General features: G+C 45.2%; 1 protein-coding gene across 17 annotated transcripts in view; it reads right to left on the reverse strand.

Moving 5' to 3' along the window:
- The window catches only part of CFAP92 (cilia and flagella associated protein 92 (putative)), a 115450-nt gene that overhangs the window by 31100 nt on the left and 67443 nt on the right, over positions 1-16907 (reverse strand). For 13 of the 17 annotated variants that reach the window (XM_054680981.2, XM_054680983.2, XM_054680982.2 and 10 more), the window contains one exon: positions 4194-5098. In XM_054680981.2, the coding sequence (XP_054536956.1) occupies positions 4194-5098 (905 nt within the window). The remainder of the gene's footprint in view (positions 1-4193; positions 5099-16907) is intronic. The other 4 variants (XM_063806219.1, XM_063806217.1, XM_063806220.1 and 1 more) reach the window with 2 other exon arrangements.

Consider the following 16907-nt stretch of genomic DNA (forward strand, 5'->3'; position numbering starts at 1 on the left):
ACTTTGATGAAAAAAAAAGTACGAACCTTTATTAACATGCGGAAGTTTAAAATTTTAAAATCAATGTCCATACTTTAAAAGCTGTTGGGATTTTTAAAACTGGAAGTGCACTGAATCTATAGTTCAAATTTGAAGATAACTGAGCCTTTAGAATATTGAGTCTTCAAATTCATGAACATGGTATCTCTCTCCACTTATTTGTGTCTTCCTTAATGTTTCCTGAAGTTCTATAATATTCATGATGGATGTCTTTCACATCTTTTTGTCAAATTTAGTCCTATGAATTTCATACATTTTACTTTAAATGTGTTCCAATTTTTAAAAATTAGTTTTTGTATGTAGATGGTATTCAAAATTTGATAGATTTTTATACTAATTTTTATATTCGATACCACATTAAATAATCTTATCTGAACATACTTTTGGTATTTTTTAAATTTCTTATAATTTTTAAAATATATTGGCATAATTTGAAACACATATCAATGTCTGCAACAACTATAATTATGTCTCAATAATTTTCAGGCATTTTTCATTTCCAAATAAGCATTTTAAGGTTATACATTTTCTTCTGACTAATGCTTCAATATCACTCTGCAAATTTTTATTTATTTATTTTGAGACAGAGTCTCACTCTGTTGTCCAGATTGGAGTGCAGTGGCATGATCTTGGCTCACTGCAATCTCTGCCTCCTGGGTTCAGGCGATTCTCCTGCCTCAGCCTCCCGAGTAGCTGGGAATACAAGCATGTGCCACCATGCCCAGCTAATTTTTGTATTTTTAGTAGAGATGGGGTTTCACCATGTTGGCCAGGCTGGTCTCAAACTCCTGACCTCAGGCGATCCGCCCACCTTGGCCTCCCAAAGTGTTGGGATTACAGACATGAGCCACTGTGCCCAGCCCACCCTGCAAATTTAGATAATATATTGTTTTCATTATGGTTCAGTTCAAAAATGTCTAATTTCCATTATGATTTCTTTTTGACCCACAAGTTATTTGGAAGTATGGTTATTAATTTCCCTGCATATGAACTTTTTTCTGGTTAATGATTTGTGTTTTATTTCTAGCCTAATTCAACTGGGTTCAATGAGCATGCTTCATGATATTTCTGCCACTGGAAAAAGCTTTTGAGATATAATTCATATACTATCTGCCCAGCATTAGCCAAACCACAAAGTTTGAGGGCACAGTCCCCAAGACCGCCCTTACTTCTGACGCCGACTGCAAGTTCAGAAGGTTTCTGAGACCGCCCTCTGGTTTGATAATGCGCTAGAAGGGCTCACAGAACTTACTGAAAGTGAGTTCTACAGTCACAGTTACAGTTGTATTACAGGGAAAGAATACAGACTAAAATCTGCCAAGGGAACAAACACATGGAGCAGAGTCCACGATGGCTCCAGACACAAAGCTTCTACTGTCTTCTCGTGGAGCCAGATGTGCTACCCTCCTAGCACTGGTGAGTGGCGGCGTGCAAGCACACTGCAGCCAGGCAGCTCGCCCCAGCCCTGGCGGCCAGTTTCCAGGGGGCTCCACTGCACAGGTATGGCAGGCTGGCTGACCGCCTACATGGCTGAACTCAGTCTCCTGATTCTGCATGACCCAAAGCCCCCATCCCGAAGCACCTGGTTGGTCTTTCTGGAAGGTCAGCCTCCATCCTGTGACTGTCAGGTGTGACCAGTCCCCTCCCTGAACAAAGACACTCCTATTAGGTGTGACTCAGATCGCCTCCCAGGAGCCAAGGGCAGAGCCCAGACTGCTTCTGGGCCAGGCCACATTCTTTGCTACACACCACAAAACTCAATCTTTTTTTTTTTTTGAGACGGAATCTTGCTCTGCCACCCAGGCTGGAGTGCAGTGGCATGATCTCGGCTCACTGCAACCTCCGCCCACGGGTTCAAGCAATTCTCCTGCCTCAGCCTCCCAAGTTCCCAAGTAGCTGGGATTACAGGTGCCTGCCACCACGCCTGGCTAATTTTTGTGTATTTAGTAGAGATGGGGTTTCACCGTGTTGGCAAAGCTGGTCTTGAACAAAACTCAACCTTTTTTTTTTTTTTTTGAGACGGAGTCTAGCTCTGTCACCCAGGCTGGAGTGCAGTGGCGCGATCTCACTCACTGCAACCTCCACCTCCTGGGTTCAAGCGATTCTCCTGCCTCAGCCTCCTGAGTAGCTGGGATTACAGGCACACGCCACCACGGCCTGGCTAATTTTTATATTTTTAGTAGAGATGGGGTTTCACTTGTTGGTCAGGCTGGTCTTGATCTCCTGACCTCGTGATCTGCCTGCCTCATCCTCCCAAAGTGCTGGGATTCCAGGCGTGAGCCACTGTGCCCGGCAAAACTCAACCTTTTAAAGCGCATGAATGAGTGGTTTAGACTACATTCACAATGTTGTGCAGCCATAAACAGTATCTAGTTCTAGAACATCCTCCACATCCCTAAAGGCAACTCTGTGCCCACTGGCAGTGGCTCCCCGCTTCTCTCTTGCCCTCCCCTGAGTGGTTATCCCTGGCAACCACCGGCCTACCTATCTCTATGGATTTGCCGGTTCGGGACATTTCACAAACACAGAATCATACAATATGTGCCACTTTGTGTCTGGCTTCTTTGACTTAGCATAATGTTTCAAGGTTGAGATATGTGTATCAGTATTTCATTTCTTTTTTTTTTTTTCTTGAGATGGAGTTTCGCTCTTGTTTCCCAGGCTGGAGTGCAGTGGCGCGATCTCGGCTCACCGCAACCTCCCTCTCCAGGGTTCAAGGTATTCTCCTGCCTCAGTCTCCCGAGTAGCTGGGATTACAGGCACGCGCCACCATGCCTGGGTAAGTTTTTCTATTTTTAGTAGAGACAGGGTTTCACCATGTTGGCCAGGCTGGTCCCGAACTCCTGACCTCAGGCAATCCTCCCGCCTCAGCCTCCCAAAGTGCTGGGATAACAGGTGTGAGCCACCGTGCCTGGCTTTCATTTCCTTTTATGGCTCAATAATTCTATGGACTTATTATCTTCTGTTTATCAGTTGATAAACATTTGGGTTATTTCCCACCCCCGCCCCTCCCGTTTTTTTTTTTTTTTTTTTTAATTTGAGACAGGGTCTGGCTCTGTTGTCCAGGCTGGAATTCAGTGGCGTGATACTGGCTCACTGCAACCTCTGCATCCTGGGCTCAAGTGATTCTCCCACCTTGGCCACCCAAGTAGCTGTGATTACAGGCATGAGCCACCATGCTTGGCTAATTTTTGTATTTTTTGTAGTAACAAGGTATCACTATGTTGCCCAGGCTGGTCTTGAACTCCTGGGCTCAAGTGATTCCAGGATCACCTTAGCCTCCCAAAGTGCTGGGATTACAGGCGTGAGCTACTGCACCTGGCCTGTTTTCACTTTTTGACTATTATACATAATGCTGCTGTGAACATGTGTGTACAAGCTCTTGTGTGGACATATGTTTTCAGTTCTCCTGGGCTTATAATAGATACAAGGCCAGCTTCTCCCGGTGCCTCTGGGCCCATCAGCACAGGAAGGCAGGTCTCCCAGAGGTGCAATCCCCTTCTGGGCAGACAGCCTCAACTCCTGGACTCCCCACTGCAGACAAGTGGGTCCTGGGGCATCTGAACTCTGAGGACAGATGGGGGCCCTCCAGACTAAAGGAGGGAGATCCTATCTACCCAAACTAGTATACTTGCAAATTGTGAAAGGAAGGGAGAGGTGTCATGTCACCAAAACTAAAAAATGGAGGAACTGCAAAGGGCTACCCGCTGCAGCCCAGAATTGGACACTTTAATTATTCACTTCTAGTGTTCCCACTGAGTGGCCCCCAGGTACCCTGAAGGCCTTCAGGGAAGGGCAATTTCCTGCAGCCTAAGCAGCCCCTCCATCTTCAAAATGATCTTCCCTGGGGCAAGCTGAAATCTAATACAGAATATTCTGCTCCTGTTTAGCCACAGTAGCCCTTGGCTCAGAACCCTGAAGACAGGCCCCACTCTCCTGGACCCCTCAGTCATCTTAGATACTCCCGAATTCCTCCCTGGAACCAAATCCAATCGAGTCTAACGACTAAACCCTGGTAAGTACCTCACAATGAACCCCGAAAGGAGACTCACAGACAAGGATGCTAAACCTAGGCTTGGCTCTGAAAGACCTCTCCACTCCCTCGGCATCCAGATGCCATCATTTTTATGTAAGATGTAAAACAAACCACCTACCAGCTTTGGTGGTTCTCCCACAGCTGCCTCAAGCCTTGGTCGGCCAGGCCTTCCAGGATGAAAAGGTGTGTCTTCCCGTCCAGCAGGTGGAAGCCAGTGAGCACATCCAGGTGCTGCTGCTCCTGGACCCGCACACGCACCTTGAAGGCTGACAGGATCTGCTGCAGGGTCCTGACAGGGTAGGAGTCCAGGCCGAGGGCCTTAGCGTTGATCATGGTGATGTCCTGCAGCAGGCTGTGGAGCAGGGAGACCTTCTTAAAGTCAAAGACGAAGATGATGCGGCCAAACTGGGAACCCCCGAGGTCGGGATCAGCAGCTCTGGCCCCGGCCCTTAGTGGCACCGCGATGTCCACTCGCAACTTGAGCTGGGAGTCAGCCTCTAGGTAGTTGCCCCTGGGCATTGGGCCGTGCTGGTGGCCATCTCTGGGGACCCCAAGCCCCACAACCTTCCTTCTCCTGCTGTCCTGGCCGCAGTGTGTGGGCTGAACCTCACAGCTGTGGATGGGGACGGCCAGATTCAAGTACTTGTGGCCAAGGAGGAGGTCAGCAAAACTGACCTGGGCGATGCCATAAGGGTACCACATCTTGTTCTGGGACTCAAAGGGGTTGTTCTCTGTCTCTCGGGGAGAGATGAGGGCCTGGAAGTTGAGGTATGAATCCAGAGGGTCCTCCCCAAACAGCACGGACTTTTGAGAACACTCCTCTGACTTGTGGTCCCGGTCGTGAACTTCCACCACCATGGGGGGGCCCTCCAGGTATTCCCTTAGGTCACTGGGGTGCAGTGCCCCAAGGAAGATGACGTTGATGTCCTGGAAATAAACGTGGGTTCCATGGGGCTCCCCCTTGGTCTTGTGAACTGGAGTCTTATGGAACTGGTACTTGCAGTACACAGGCATGCACAGCCTCTACGAGAGAGCAGGGCCACAGCAGGTCACCCAGCCACAAGGACAGTCACTCAGCCCCAGCATGAGGAGCTCAAATCCCAGTGCCAGGCTCATTGCCTGTCCCTGTAGCCCAAGTTTTCTCATCCACAAAATATCCATAAGAGACACTACTGTGCAAGGTCATTACTAGGACTGCAGACATCATGCATGTGAACGCACCAGGATGGCGACTGGCATGAAACAAGGACTCAAAAAGCATTCGTTACTTATTTTCCTCCCAAAATGTGAATGCCATGAAGATAGGCCATGTGTCCTTTTTCATACCTGTACTTCTAGTTCCTATCCTGAGGCTGGGCACAGAAAAGGTACAGAGAAGTGATTTTTAGAAAGGAAATCTCTGTTTTCCAAATATATATCTGGGGGTCAACACAGACCCCTTTAGCAGAGCCACAGGTGCCAAGCTGAAAACTGACACTCTGGGCAGGAGACAGCCTCAGAGAGGTCTGGGCCTCAGAGAGCACGGAGAACAGGGTGGAAAGGAAGAGCCAAGCTATGCTGAGGCAGAAAGCAGGGACATTTGCATGGTTTGACCTTGGTGCTGAGATTTTATCATCACAAATTAAGCCTTACACAAGTCTGTGGTCTGAATTCGTAATCTAAAGGCACTATTTATTTTACACTGAAGCTGAGAATTTATTCTAAAATAATCCTGGATTGGCGGTGCTCCCAGAGCCGTGGGCAGAGACACAATACCTCTGGAGATACTCACTTTCAACCTAGGCCTCAAAGAATTCCCATCAAGAAAGTTCCATTGAACACGAGATCATGGTAAAAATCACAGAACACGTAAAGACAAAGGCACTACTAGTGAAATCAGATGCACCAGGGCATAAGATATTAGAATGATCAGAGATACAAAATAAGGATATAAGTTTAAGAAAAGAAAGAATATAATCAAGGTAAAACCTATTGTATTTCTATTTATTTGTAACAGGCTTGGCACAGTTGAGAAAGCCAAATACCAACCACACAATGGAGAAGCTGAGAACCAACCAGATTTTCTCTGTAAAACTCTCAAAAGACTTGGGAATGGCAAACCTAGTATCTCTGGAACTGGCAGTAAAAAGGAACGGCTGGAGCAGGGAGGACTGGGTGCAAGTTCCTTAAGAAGCAATCAGATCCCTAGGTGTCCCCCCAGTGGCTCGGCAGAAGTCTACTAGTTTGCTCTCCAGGCAAAATGTAAATAGGGGGTCCTGAAAACTTCAAAACACTGATGAAAAAAAAAAGATGTAAATAAATGGAGAGATGTACTATATACATAGATTGGAAGACAATATAGCAAAGATGTCAACTCTCCTCAAACCAATCAGTTTATAGGTTTACAAATGTAATGCAATTCCAATCAAAATCCCAGCACAACTTTTTGTAGATATTGATAAACTGATTCTAAAATTTGTATAGAAGAGCCAAGAAACTGGAAGAGCTAAAACAATGTTGAAAACTAAAGTTGGAGGAACCACTTCACCCATTTTTACGACTTACTACAAAGCTACTATAAGCAAGACAGTGTCGTGTTGCTGAAAGGACAGACACAGACCCACGGATCAGAAAAGAGAAACCGGAAACAGATCCACGCAAGTATGGCTAATCTATGTTTATCAAAAGTGCAAAAGAAACTTCAACGTAAACCTCACACCATATACAAAAATTCATTCAAAATTGATCAAAGGCTGGGTGTGGTGGCTCACGCCTTTAATCCCAGCACTTTGGGAGGCTGACGCAGGAGGACTGCTTGAGGCCAGGAGGTTTGAGGTTTCAACGAGCTACAACTGCACCACTGCACACCAACCTGGACAACAAATGAGATTCTGTCTCAAAAAAGAAAAAAATTGATCGAAGATATAAATGTTAACTATAAAACTATTAAAGCATTGAGAAGAAAACAGAAAAAAAAAATCCTTCTGACCAGGGGTTAGGCAAAGAGTTCTTAGATGTGACACAGAAACACAATGCATACATGAAAAAAAATGTATAATTTGGACTTCATCAAAATTAAAATTTTTGCTCTGCAAAAGACACTGTAAAGAGAATGAAAAGATGTGCTTGTCACAGATTGGGTTAAAAATAAAAGAGAATGACAAGACAAACTACAGACTGGGAGAAAATATTAGCAAATAATATATCCAACAACAGACTTAAATCCAGAATGTGTGTGTAAACACCCATTTATTATATATATATATTTATGGTGAGACAGGGTCTTGCTCTGTTGCCCCGGGCTGGAGTGCAGTAGTGCAATCATGGCTCACTGCAGCCCCAACCTCCCTGGGCTCAGCTGATCCTCCCACCTCAGCTTCCCTAGTAGCTGGGACTACAGGTGTGTGCTACCATGCCCCACTAATTTTTCTTTTCTTTCCTTTTTTTTTTTTTTTTTTGTAGAGACGGAGTTTTACCATGTTGCCCAGGCTGGTCTTGAACTCCTGAGCTCAAGTGATCCTCCTGCCTCAGCCTCCCAAATTGCCAGGATAACAGGCGTGAGCCACCGTGCGCATCCCGGAATTTTTTTTTTTTTTTTTCCCTGAGACAGGCTCTCGCTCCATTGCCCAGGCTAGAGTACAGTGGCTCAATCTCGGCTCACTGCAACCACCACCTCCCCAGTTCAAGCAATTCTCCTGCCTCAGCCTCCTGAGTAGCTGGGATTACAGGCACGCGCCACCAGGCCTGGCTAATTTTTGTGTTTTTAGAAGAGATGGGGTTTCACCATGTTGGCCAGGCTGGTCTTGAACTCCTGACCTCAAGTGATCCGCCCGCCTTAGCCTCCCAAAGTGTTGGGATTACAGGCGTGAGCCACCGTGCCCAGCCTAGAATATATATTTTTTAAAACTCCCAAAACTCAGCAGTAAGACAGTAAACAACCCAACTGAAAAATGAGCAAAAATTCGAGCAGAAATTTCACCAAATGGGATGTAAAATGGCAAATAAACACATCAAAAGATGCTCAACATCATTATCCGTCAGGGAACTACAAATTAAAACCATGATGTGATAACAATACAAACTTCTTAGACTGGCTAAACTTAAAATACTGACAATACCACATTCTGGAGAGGGTAGGGAGCAACTAGAACCCTTGTTCACTGCTGATGAGAATGCAGAGTGATCAGCCGCACTGGAAAATGGTGGGCAGTTTTTCATAGTCAGGCATATACTTAACATATAGCCTAGCAATTTCATTTGTTGGCATTTACCCTAAAGAACTGAAAACTTATGTTCTTATAAAAACATGTGTACACTGTTTTTAAGCAGCTCTATTCATAATTACCAAAAACTAGAAGCAACCTAAATGTCCTTTGATGAGTGCACGAACAAACTGTGGCACACCCTTGTGATGGAATACTGCTCAGCAATGAAAAGGAAAGAACTACTGATAGATGAGGCCACTTGAATGAATCTGAAAGGCATTACCTTGAGTGGAGAGGCCATGCACATTGTTACCTGCTGAATCAAAGGTTACAGCTGCATGATGCTGCAAAACACAGAGCCCCATTTACATGACATTCTTCCAGAGTTAAAACTATAGTCATAAAGAACACATCAGTGGCTGTCAGAGGTTATGTGTGTGAAGCAAAAGTGATTATGAAGGGCGAGTACAAAGGAGGGGTTTGGGGTGACAGAACTGTATCCTAACTGTAGTGGTGATAATATTGATCTATACGTGATTTTATTTTTCTGAGACAGAGTTTCTCTCTCATAGCCCAGGCTGGAGTGCAATGGCGCGATCTTGGCTCACGGCAACCTCTGCCTCCCAGGCTCAAGCAATTCTCCTGCTTCAGCCTCCTGAGGAGCTGGGATCACAGGCACGCGCCACCACGCTCAGCTGATTTTTGTGTTTTTAGTAGAGACAGGGTTTCCCCTATGTTGGCCAGGCTGGTCTGAAACTCCTGACCTGAAATGATCCACCTGCCTCAGCCTCCCAAAATGCTGGGATTACAGGTGTTAGCCACTGCACCTGGCCTGATCTATACATAATTTTAAATTTATAGACCTATAAACCAAAAGATAAACATCAATTTTACTGTAGAAAAATTTGTTTAAAAAAATAACAGAGGGTCTCTGGAATAGGGGATAGTTGAGGGCATCTGTGCCGTTCCCAAATAGGGAGATTAGGTGACCAAATGCTCACTGCTTAGTGCAAATTCCCAGCTCCTTTCTGTCTGTGGGCATTCAGAATGCAGCAGGCTAGACCCTGACCCCCCAGGCAGGGAACTAGGAAAGCCCTGTAGAACCCAGGGGTTCCCACCAACGCCCCACTCAGATCACCTGATGGTGAAGCTCAGAGCTGAGAAGCCCACCGTGCACCCAAAGCTCGCCTTTTAGGTCTGTGCTCTCTCAGCCATGAGCAATGGGCCAGGGGATTAACAGACAGTGGAGGAAAACGTCTGACATAGAAGGTGGAGTGAAACAAACAGGAAGATCAACCTAAAGGAAGCGGACTACACACGTGACGACATTGCCCATGAAGCAAGCTGGAAGTGCTGTGTCCCGGGCCCCCGACACCCTCAAGTTCAGTGATTCGCTAGGAGAACTCACAGAACTCAGCATGGGTGCAGCGCACTTGTGTCTGTGATTTATTACAGCAAAAGAGACAAAGCAAACAATAAAGGGGGCAGGCACAAGCTGCTGAAGTCCTCTCCCAGGGGATACACACAGGGGGCGCTCACCTCCTCCCTGATGCAGTGCAGCAACGTGTGAAATGCTGTCCACTGGGGAAGCCCATGAGGGACTCACTGCCTAGGGCTTTTGCTGAGGCCTGGTCACATAGCACCCCCTGCCTAGCATGTATGAAAATCTCAGCCTCCCAAAGGGAAAGCAGGCATTCAGCACAAACGATACTGTTTGCAAAAGCCATTAGGCACAGTGAGCCATTCTTAACGGGGAGTGCGGGGAACCCTCTCAAAATGCAAGTTCCCATATACCAGCCTGGGTCAACTCTGCAAACAGGACTTTTTAAGGACGGTAGTCTCAGGCCCACTCTGTTCACTCTTTTCTGAACATTTCCTAGAAAAAGGATCAATTAGGAGAGAAAGAACAATAAAAACAAGTAGAAGATAGCTGGGTGTGGTGCCAGGCACCTGTAATTCCAGCTGCTCAGGAAGCTGAGGCAGGAGAATTGCTTGAATCTGGGAGGCGGAGGTTGCAGTGAGCTGAGATCGTGCCACTGCACTCCAGCCTGGGTGACAGAGCGAGACTCCATCTCAGAAAAAAAAAAGGAAAGCCCAGGAGAGTCAGCATCTAGCTAACAGAGTCCCAAAAAGAGAGGGGGAAAAAATGAAGAAATAATCAGTGAAATAATTTAAGACAATTTCCCAGTGCTGAAGGATGTGGGCTTCTAGGTTGAAATGGCCCACTGAATCCCCAGCTTCATGGGTAAAAATACACTTACAGAGCTCCTGTTCTGGATCAAGATGGAATAGACACACTTCTAGTTCTACTAAGTACAGCTTTAAAACTCTGCAGGTTGTATATATAAAAAAAAATACAAAGACTTTGAAAAGTACAGAAAAGGTGTTTAGGGAACATGGGACCCTGGGTCTTCTATTTGTCTCATATATTCTGGACTGGGTGCTGGAGAAGGCAGTATCAGAAATACCAGTGAGAGTAGGCAGAAAGGACCCCAAGAAAAGTCTGCTTTCTCCATATCAAAGACGAAGAAAGGGACAACTCAGCAGAACAGCAAACTTTTAGGCAAATAACCTCCCTACCCCAGACACACACCATGGAAAAAATCATGCCCCACCCCAGAAACAAAGGCTACATGGGAAGCCTGGACTTCTACCCTCACTGACTTTAACTTGGTGCTCCTTACCTCACTGGGGTAGTGTCAGAAAAGACCTGGTGGGGAGCCAGGACTTTCCCCAACACTCAATGGAAATGAAGCCTCCCATCATGTATCAGTGAAGTCCACAAGAGCAGTAACAAGATATCCCTACCCACAGGGTACAGTGGCCAAGTGGGGAACCTGGAGTCTCACCTGGCAGTATTGAGATGGTAACTCTCTCATCTCCCCCTCCACAGGCCTGCTACACATGCAATTTGGTGTTGGAGAAGGCCTGCTACACATACAATTTTTTTCTTTCTTTTCTTCTTCTTCTTTTTTTTTTTTTTTTGAGAGACAGGGTCTCTGTCATCCAGGCTGGAGTGCAGTGGTGCAATCATAGCTCACTGCAGCCTCAGCCTCCTGGGTTCAAGCCATCCTCCCACCCCGGCCTCCTGAATAGCTGGGCTACAGGTGTATGCCACCACATCTAGCTAATTAAAAAAAAAATTAAGAAGGGATCACACTGTGTTGCCCAGGCTGGTCTTAAACTCCTGGGCTCAAGTGATTCTCCAGCACCCAGCTTAAACATAAGATTTAAATAAGATACAGTCTCATAATGTAATACTCAATATATCCAAGATAGAATTTTTAAAAAATCACCTGTCATACCAGAAAAATCAACTTGAATGGGAAAAACCAATGAACAGACACCAACACTGAGATGATACAGATCTTGGAATTATCTGAAAAGGAATCTGAAGCAGTAATGAACATGCTTGAAACAAATGAAAAAAATAGTTGCTCAGCAAAGAAACAGGAGATATAAAGAATAAACAAGGTGTGGTGGTGCATGCCTTTAGTCCCAGCTGCTCGGGAGGCTGAGGTGGCAGGGTCACTTGAGCTCAGGAGTTCAAGGCTGCAGTGAGCCATGATAGTGCCATTGTACTCCAGCCTGGGTGACAGAGCAAGACAAGACCCCATCTCTTAAAAAGAAAGTAAATAGGCCGGGTGCGGTGGCTCACACCTGTAAATCCAGCACTTTGGGAGGCCAAGGGGGTGGGTCACGAGATCAGGAGTTCAAGACCAGCCTGACCAAGATAGTGAAACCCCATATCTACTAAAAATACAAAAATTAGCCAGGCATGTTGACAGGTGCCTGTAATCCCAGCTATTTGGGAGGCTGAGGCAGAGAACTGCTTGAACCCAGGATGCGGAGGTTGCAGTGGGCCAAGATGGCACCATTGCACTGGGCGATAGAGTAAGACTCCAACTCAAAAAGCAAAACAAAACAAAAATGGAAATCTTAGAACTGAAAAATACAATAACTGCAATAAAAAAAACTCAATAGATGGACTCAATGCAGAATGGAATGTACAGAGGAAAGAATCTGTAAACCTGAAGACAAAACAATAGAAATAGAAATACCCAATCTGGGCCGGGCGTGGTGGCTCACGCCTGTAATCCCAGCACTTTGGGAGGCCGAGGTGGGTGGATCACGAGGTCAGGAGATCGAGACCAGCCTGGCTAACACGGTGAAACCCAGTCTCTACTAAAAATACAAAAAATTAGCCGGGCATGGTGGTGGGCGCCTGTAGTCCCAGCTACTCAGGAGGCTGAGGTAGGAGAATGGCATGAACCCAGGAGGTGGAGCTTGCAGTGAGCCAAGATCGCGCCACTGCACTACAGCCAGGGCGAGAGAGCAAGACTCTGTCTCAAGAAAATAAAAAGAAAGAAAAAAAGAAATTACCCAATCTGAACAACACAGGGGAAAAAAGACACAAAAATCAAAATCAGAACTTCAGGGCCCTGTGGGACTAAAACAAAAGAAATAATATTCATGTCATTGGAGTTTCAGAAGGAGAGGAGAAAAAAGGTGGTGCTGAAAAGTATTCCAATAAATAATGGCTAAAATTTTCTCAAATTTGGCAAAATACATAAGCCTACAGATTCAAAGAGCTGAGAGAACCCCAAATAAGATAAACACAAAGAAATCCACACCAAGACATGTCATAGTCAAACTTCTGTAAATTAATGACAAAGAAAGAAAATCTTGAAAGCTGCAAGAGATAAATGCCACCTTACTTATAGGGGAAAAAAAAGTAATTTGAATGACAGCAGATTTCCCATCAGAAACTGTAGTGGTAAGAAGAAAGTGGTATAACATTTTTCAAGTGTTAAAAAAAAAAAAATCCAGCCAGGCACAGTGGCTCACACCTGTAACCCCAGCACTTTTGGAGGCTGAGGTGCGTGCATCACCTGAGGTCAGGAGTTTGACACTAGCCTGGCTAACTAACATGGTGAAATCCTGTCTCTACTAAAAATACAAAAATCAGCCAGGCATGGTGGTGCATGCTTATAATCCCAGCTACTCAGGAGGCTGAGGCAGGAGAATCACTTGAACCCAGGAGGCAGACGTTGCAGTGAGCCGAGATCATGCCACTGCACTCCAGCCTGGGTGACAGAGCCAGACTCTCTCAAAAAAAAAAAAAAAAAAAGAAATCAACCCCATTCTATACCAATTCTATATCCAGTAAAACTATCCTTCCAGAATGAAGGAAAAATAAAAACACCCTGAGACAAAGAACAACTAAAAGAATTTGTTTTCAGCAGATTTATCCTAGAAGAAAGGCGAAAGGAAGTTCTTGAAACAGAAAGGAAATGACAAAAGCAGTCTTGGAACATTAGAAAGGAAGAAAGGATAACGGAATAAGTAGAACCACGGGTAAACAAATACACTTTCCTTCAACCCTTGAGTTTTCTAGGTTATGTTTGACAGTTGAAGCAAAAAGTATAACATCATCTCATGTGGTTATCAATCTATGTAGAGGAAATATTTAGGAAAACTAAAGGGGTATGGAGGGAGGTAAAGTTTCTATATTTCACTCAAACTGGTAAAATATTGATACCAAGAGATTGCGAAAAGTTATGTTATGCGTTAAATATAATATCCAGAGTGCCACTAAAAATCTATACCAAGAGATATAAATTCAAAAATACTACAGATAAATCAAAATGGAATTCTAAAAATGGGTCAAGTAACCCACAAGAAAGCAGGAATAAAAACCAAGAGAAACAAAAAAACAGAAGGAACAGACAGAAAACAAAAATTAAAATGGTAGACTTAAGCTCTAATATATCAACATTTACTCTAAATATAATGGTCTAAATATGTCAATTAAAAGGCAGAGTAAATAAAGAAACATGACCAAACTACATGCAAGGCCATTATCCTGGAGTGGGGGAGAAGGCCAGTCTCAAAAGGTCACATGCTGGATGTTTTCATTTATATAACCACACCAGTTTCCTACCAAGCGCCATAAACTGGGGGGGGGGGGCTTAAAATGACAGAAATTTATTGTCTCCCTGTTCTGAGGCTAGAAGTCAGAAATTAAGCTGTTGGCAGGGCCACATTTCCTCAGAAGGTGCTCAGGAAGGTCCTTCCTTGCCTCTTCCAGCTTCTGGTGGCCCCAGATGTCCCCTGGCATGTGGCAGCATCCACTTTCCATGTGGCGTTCTCTGTGTGTCACTTTGCATAGTCTTCCCTCTACGTGTGTCTGTCTCTGGGTCCAATTTTCCCCTTTTCATAAGGATACCCTAATGACCTCATTTCAACTTGACTACCTCTGCAAAGACCCTCTTTCCAAATAAGATCACATTCTGAGACACTGGGCGTTAGGAGTTCAACATACCATTTTTTGGAGGAACACAATTCAATCCTTAACAATAACATTTTCAAATTGACAAAAGTATAGAGATAGCAAATTAGTGGTTAGGGATGGTGGGTGTTAGGGGGTTGTTGTGACTATGAAAGGGTAGCATGAAGGAGATCTTTGTGATGATAGAATATTTCTACATCTCAAGTGCTGTGACAGTTACATAAATGTACAATAAAATGGCACAGACCTATATACACATTAGACTCATGTCAATGTGCTGATTTTGATATTGTGCTATAGTTATGAAACACCTAATTACTGAGGAAATTGGATAAAGGATACATGGGACCTCTCTGTACTGTCTTTGCAACTTTCTGTGAATCTATATTTTAAAGTATGACATATGTATATGGACATACTCACACTAAGACACACAAGCAGTTTCAGAAGACAAAAAGGGCTGGCACTGTGGCTTACACCTATAATCCTAGCACTTTGGGAGGCCACGGCAGGAGGATCACTTGATCCCAGGAGTTCAGGACCAGCCTGTGCAACATGGCAAAACCCTGTCTCTACAAAAAATACAAAAATTAGCTGGGTGTGGTGGCGTGCGCCTGCAGTCTCAGCTACTAGGGAGGCTAAGGCAGGGGGATCACCTGAGCCCAGGAGGTTGAGGCTGCAGTAAGTTATGATCACACCACTGCACTCCAGACAGGGCAGTGGAGTGAGACCGTGTCTCAAAAAATTTTTTTTAAAAAAGGAGACACGGTTGGGCGCAGTGGCTGACACCTGTAATCCCAACACTTTGGGAGGCCAAGGCAGGTGGATCACCTGAGGTCAGGAGTTTGAGACCAGATTGACCAACATGGAGAAACCCTGTCTCTACTAAAAATACAAAATTAGCCAGGCGTGGTGGCGAATGCCTGTAATCCCAGCTACTCGGGAGGCTGAGGCAGAAGAATCGCTTGAACCCAGGAGGTGGAGGTTGTGGTGAGCTGAGATTGCACCCCTGCACTCCAGCCTGGGCAACAAGAGCGAAATTCTGCCTCAAATAAATAAATAAATAAAATAAAAAAGACAACAAAAAGGATTTTATAAGCATTTGGAGAAACAAAAAACAGTTCGCATACAAAGGTTCAACTTCAATGAAAATAAAAGATGATGGAACAATGCCTTCAAAACTCTGAAGGCAAATGATTTTTAGCCTAGAATTCTATATGCAGCCAAACTACCAGTCATGTGTAAGGATAAAAAAAGGTAGAAAAAAATATATCTGCAGACATATGAGATCTCAAAAATAAATCTCCCATTGACCTTTTCTCGAGAAGCTACTAGAGGATGCACTCCAGCAAAACCAGACAGCAGATAAAGGGAGAGAATTCAGGAGACAGGGATCCAACCAGAAGAGGGAACAAGGAACTCACAGAATAAACAGCAGTGCTGAACCTGGTTGGTTCACAATGAGTGAGCATCCCGCTGGCAACTGCCACAGGAAGAGGGAAGCCTGGGGGCTCCTGAAGGGAGGTTCATGACGTGCATGTGAAGAGCACCTGCGGCATAGTAGGAGACCTCAGGACTGGTCACACCTAATCCCAGGAACCCCATCTCTTTTGTATCTCACTGTGGGATCCTAAATGGTAAAATGCAGGTGATGACTGTCAGGCCTCTGAGCCCAGGCCAGGCCATCACATCCCCTGTGACTTGCACGTATACATCCAGATGGCCTGAAGTAACTGAAGATCCACAAAAGAAATAAAAACAGCCTTAACTGATGACATTCCACCATTGTGATTTGTTCCTGCCCCACCCTAACTGATCAATGTACTTTGTAGTCTCCCCCACCCTTAAGAAGGTTCTTTGTAATTCTCCCCACTCTTGAGAATGTATTTTGTGAGATCCACCCCTGCCCACCAGAGAACAACCCCCTTTGACTGTAATTTTCCATTACCTTCCCAAATCCTATAAAACGGCCCCACCCCTATCTCCCTTCGCTGACTCTCTTTTCGGACTCAGCCCGCCTGCACCCAGGTGAAATAAACAGCCATGTTGCTCACACAAAGCCTGTTTGGTGGTCTCTTCACACGGACGCGCATGAAATTTGGTGCCGTGACTCGGATCGGGGGACCTCCCTTGGGAGATCAATCCCCCGTCCTCCTGCTCTTTGCTCCGTGAGAAAGATCCACCTCTATGACCTCAGGTCCTCAGACCCACCAGCCCAAGAAACATCTCATCAATTTCAAATCCGGTAAGCGGCCTCTTTTGACTCTTCTCCAACCTCCCTCACTATCCCTCAACCTCTTTCTCCTTTCAATCTTGGTGCCACACTTCAATCTCTCCCTTAATTTCAATTCCTTTC

This window comes from Pan troglodytes, chromosome 2, assembly GCF_028858775.2.
Source record: "Pan troglodytes isolate AG18354 chromosome 2, NHGRI_mPanTro3-v2.0_pri, whole genome shotgun sequence".
Taxonomy (NCBI): Eukaryota; Metazoa; Chordata; class Mammalia; order Primates; family Hominidae; genus Pan; species Pan troglodytes.